This window comes from Diaphorina citri, unplaced genomic scaffold (assembly GCF_000475195.1).
Source record: "Diaphorina citri unplaced genomic scaffold, Diaci psyllid genome assembly version 1.1 scaffold604, whole genome shotgun sequence".
Taxonomy (NCBI): domain Eukaryota; kingdom Metazoa; phylum Arthropoda; class Insecta; order Hemiptera; family Psyllidae; genus Diaphorina; species Diaphorina citri.
This window is the reverse complement of record NW_007378038.1, coordinates 99,847-104,165: the sequence shown is the minus strand read 5'-3', so window position 1 is coordinate 104,165 and position 4,319 is coordinate 99,847. Positions and strand designations below refer to the sequence as shown.

At 43.7% G+C, this 4,319-nt stretch overlaps 2 protein-coding genes across 2 annotated transcripts in view; both read left to right on the top strand.

The window, feature by feature from the left end:
- The window catches only part of LOC103510496 (gastrula zinc finger protein XlCGF8.2DB-like), a 7,400-nt gene extending 5,323 nt beyond the window's left edge, over positions 1 to 2,077 (top strand). Inside the window, exon 3 of the mRNA XM_026824526.1 lies at positions 1,617 to 2,077. Within this exon, the coding sequence (XP_026680327.1) occupies positions 1,617 to 1,937 (321 nt within the window). The 3' untranslated portion in view covers positions 1,938 to 2,077. The remainder of the gene's footprint in view (positions 1 to 1,616) is intronic.
- Positions 2,078 to 2,130: 53 nt separating this feature from the next.
- LOC113467971 lies at positions 2,131 to 3,536 on the top strand. The gene is made up of 2 exons (XM_026824533.1): positions 2,131 to 3,267; positions 3,386 to 3,536. Exon 1 carries the CDS (start codon positions 2,162 to 2,164, stop codon positions 3,242 to 3,244), a length of 1,083 nt encoding a protein of 360 aa, XP_026680334.1. The 5' UTR covers positions 2,131 to 2,161; the 3' UTR covers positions 3,245 to 3,267; positions 3,386 to 3,536.
- Positions 3,537 to 4,319: the final 783 nt, after the last annotated feature.

Below are 4,319 nucleotides of genomic sequence, written 5' to 3'. Positions count from 1 at the left end.
GAGAGAGAGAGAGAGAGAGAGAGAGAGAGAGAGAGACAATACCTTGTCGTAAAGAAGAGAATTTTTTTGCATCTGGGGTTCCCTATATCAGTTACAAGCTTTTTGAGCCATTTTGTTTTGTCTACAATCTACAAAATACTCAAAAAAAGAAAAAGCTTCTTTAAGGTACATACATACTATTCCTACCTATGATTTTGATTCAAGTTTAGTTTAAAATTACCAGAGGGATCTTGTGTGGTAGAGGTAGAGCTCCAGGCCAAGTTCCAGTAAGCACGCCTGTGTATCTTTACATTCAATTGTTCTAGAATCTAGAGATAGAGTATCTCTATTAGTTCAACCCTTCTCACCTTCTTATCTCTTACTACTCTTCCTTCTCCTCCTCCTCCTCCCCCTCCTCTTCCTCCTCTTTCTTCTCCTCATCCTCCTCCTCTTCCTCCTCCTTCTTCTTCTTCTCCTCCTCTTCCTCCTCCTCCTCCCCTTCCTCCTCCTCTTCCTTCTCCTCCTCCTCCTCCCCCTCCTCTTCCTCCTCTTTCTTCTCCTCAAACTCCTCCCCCTCCTCTTCCTCCTCTTTCTTCTCCTCTTCCTCCTCCTCCTCCCCTTCCTCCTCCTCTTTCTTCTCCTCATCCTCCTCCTCCTCTTTCTTCTCCTCATCCTCTTCCTCCTCCTCTTTCTTCTCCTCCTCCTCCTCCTCTTTCTCCTCCTCCTCTTCCTCCTCCTCCTCTTTCTTCTCCTCCTCTTTCTTCTCCTCCTCTTTCTTCTCCTCCTCCTCCCCTTCCTCTAGGCCAAGTTCCAGTAAGCACGCCTGTGTATCTTTACATTCAATTGTTCTAGAATCTAGAGATAGAGTATCTCTATTAGTTCAACCCTACTCACCTTCTTATCTCTTACTACTCTTCCTCCTCCTCCTCCCCCTCCTCATCCTCTTCCTCATCCTCCTCTTCCTCATCCTCTTCCTCATCCTCCTCTTCCTCCTCCTTCTCCTCCCCCTTAGCTTTCAAGTCTATCTTCAGCTATCACATATTAATCGAGTTTTCGTGAAAACAGCTTCCCTGAGCCTTTCCAGAGGTATTTTATTTTGAATTATTCATTTAAAGACTTTTCTCATATGAGCTCTACTCTTCCCATTTTCCTCTTACTCCTTAGTTCCTTACTCCTTACCTTAGGTACCTATACTCCCTCCTTATGTCTACTCCCTCCCTCTCAGTCCTTAGGTAACTTTACCCCCTCCTTAAGTCAGTATTAAGGAGAGAGCTTATTCTCAAACAAAATGTCTCCTGTTTTATCTGTAAACACTTTTAACTTTTAGTCTTTGTGTTTTTCTTTGCTGTGTGTCTCTTTGCTTTTACCTCTCTCTATTTCTTTATTCTCTTGGCTCTTTATCATTTTGAAAAGAGGTGGGATAGGTGGGAAGAGAACAAGAAGAGAAGGAAAGAAGGAGAAGGAAGAGAAGAAGAAGAAGAAGAAGGGAGAGGAGTAGACGAAAAAGAAGAAGGATTAGAATAAGAGGAATAAATAGAAGACGAAGGAAGAGGAGAAGAAGAAGAAGGATAAATAGAAGAAGGAGATATTATTTTTGTTCTCCTTACACCCCTAAAATGACAATGTCTCTCCCTCAGATCATCCACGAAAAAGACCGCCCGTACGTGTGTTCCCTGTGCGGTAAAACATTCGCCCGTCCCGACACCTACAAGCTCCACATGAAACGGCACGACGGGTACCGTCCGTACGCGTGCCATATTTGTAGCCGTACGTTTACACAGGCGTACCACTATAGGAATCATATGGATATTCATAATAATTCGAACACGAATATTTGCACGATATGTGATAAGTCGTTTTCGGATCGGGGCTCCTTGAATAGGCATAGACGGAAGGTAAGGAACATTTTATATGTAGAACCTCGATTATTTCAACTAATTGGGACCGAGGGTAGTTGAAATAATCGAGTTTGAAGTGATCTCTTTCTATGACCTTTTCCTCTGATGAGATAGGATATCCTTTGAAAGATAGGAAAAAAAACAATGGATTTTGGAATTGAAATAATAGGAATCATATAGATATACATAATAATTCGAACACGAATATTTGTACGATATGTAAAATGCCGCGAATCCCGGCCAGCGAGCAAATCGTGCGGCCATCTCCCGGCCCAGGTCAAGCCATGTACAATCTCCCGGCCAACCTAATAGTGCCGGGAATCTCAATAGTTCCGGGAACCTCGATAGCTCCGGGAACCTCGATAGCGCCGGGAATCTCAATTGTTCCGGGAACCTCGATAGCGCCGGGAACCTCGATAGCTCCGGGAACCCTATTAGACAGCGCGCAACAAGATCCCAATCCCAATGGCTTTGGCATGGAAGAGAGTACTTCAAATGACGGAGCTATCGAGAATTCCGCTAGTTCCAATGCTCGGGATTCAGCTGGTTTAGAAGCCACCGCTCGACTAGCCGCCACGGGCGATACAGCATCGCAAGAAGACGGAAGTTGTGACGCTATTGTGGGCGATCTTGGCGGGGATAGAAGTAACTTGGACGGTAAAATAGAGTCCAAAGGAGGTAGTCTCAGAGAGGATGCCCTTAATGGAGATCTTGTGAGTAGAGGCGGTAACTCCGGTCGAACCAGCGCCCTAAGAGGGAATTCCCTAGATAGGAGAAGTGCTCTGTATGAAAATGGCCTGGATAGTGGTGAAAGAACTGCCAATAGCACTGCCCAAAGGATTGTCGAACAATTTATAGTTACTAGAACTGCCGGAAGCAATAATCAAAGCGACATTCCTGCTGCTCAATGTACAAATAGAAGTACTGGAAGCAATAATCAAAGCGACATTCCTGCTGCTCAATGTACAATAACCAACACTGGTGGAGATCATCTCCAAAAGACCAGTGGACACCGCCAAATAAACCCCGAAAGCAATCTCCAAAAGCGACCTCAAGGCCAAAATGAGACTGAACGTGATCTCCAAAAAAGTGCCAAAGGTGTGCCGATAAAGACTGGAGGTCTGCAAAATCAAATCGGACACCTCCAGAGAGTCCAAAGTGAACGCGGAGATGTTCTAGGAGATGACATAAATGGAGATTTGGATGAAGATGGAGATTTCGATGGTTTTCGAGAGGAGGGAGAGATGTGCAATGCGAGTGCGTCGTATTACTCCTATGAGAGAACACATTATGGAAGCTCGGCGCCTCAGTACTCAAGTACCCTGTCCCAATATTTGACCAATATACTCGCCTCTTGCCGAAGATGACTAAACCCCGCGTTAAACCACTGGTTCAAATCGGTTAACTTTGGTAAATTATTGGTTTAAATCGGGTCTTCTTCGCCAGGTTCAAATCTAAACCCCGCGTTAAACCACTGGTTCAAATCGGTTAACTTTGGTAAACCACTGGTTCAAATCGGTTAACTTTGGTAAATTATTGGTTTAAATCGGGTCTTCTTCGCCATTTCCCGTGTACAGACGGGGTCGGCGTTTTTCGTCAGCCTCTCAATCAGCCCTGACTAGGGTGATTGCTTTGGGCTGACATTTGATTTTGGCTACAAATACGAGTGGATGCCTTAGCACTCAACCTTTGCTATTTCTTTAGCAAGGGAAATTCAGGTTGGTCTACTCCCTGTTTAACGTCCCCCAGCCAGACAATTGGTTTAAACCGGGTTTGGTAAACTATTGGTTCAAATCGGTTAACTTTGGTAAACCACTGGTTCAAATCGGTTAACTTTGGTAAATTATTGGTTCAAATCGGTTAACTTTGGTAAATTATTGGTTCAAATCGGTTAACTTTGGTAAACCACTGGTTCAAATCGGTTAACTTTGGTAAATTATTGGTTCAAATCGGGTCTTCTTCGCCTTGGATTTTCCCAACTTTGTACGTAGGAATCGACCTTTTATTAATAATATTTTCCCAATTGCAACTCCTCCATTTTACACTATTTCATTTCATCAGGTAATGATCAAGGAAGAGGATAAAGAATTGATCACATTGACTCAAGAGGAAATTGAGGCCCGGGAGAGAGAGGAGAAGAGACGCAAGTATGAAATGTTGAAGGAGTTCCAGTGCAGTGTGTGTGCCAAGTATTTCCATCGTGCTGCCGATCTCAAGCGACACAGCATTTGTCACACAGGTCTTAAACCATATGCCTGTCAGGTAAGTCAATGACCTCTACTAAGCTTAGCCCATTGAAGAGTGGATAAAATATGACATATCCAAAAACATAAATGGGTAAAGGACGTCGAAAGAAGTCCTCCAGTGATGTTGATGGTTGTAAAAACAGGAGAAAGTAACAATAGAATTAAAAAATGAAACCCAATTCTTCATTTCAAAACC

Bases quoted from the DNA above. Each gene is read 5' to 3' on its own strand.
- LOC113467971 (XM_026824533.1), top strand. From the start codon at position 2,162: ATGTACAATCTCCCGGCCAACCTAATAGTGCCGGGAATCTCAATAGTT.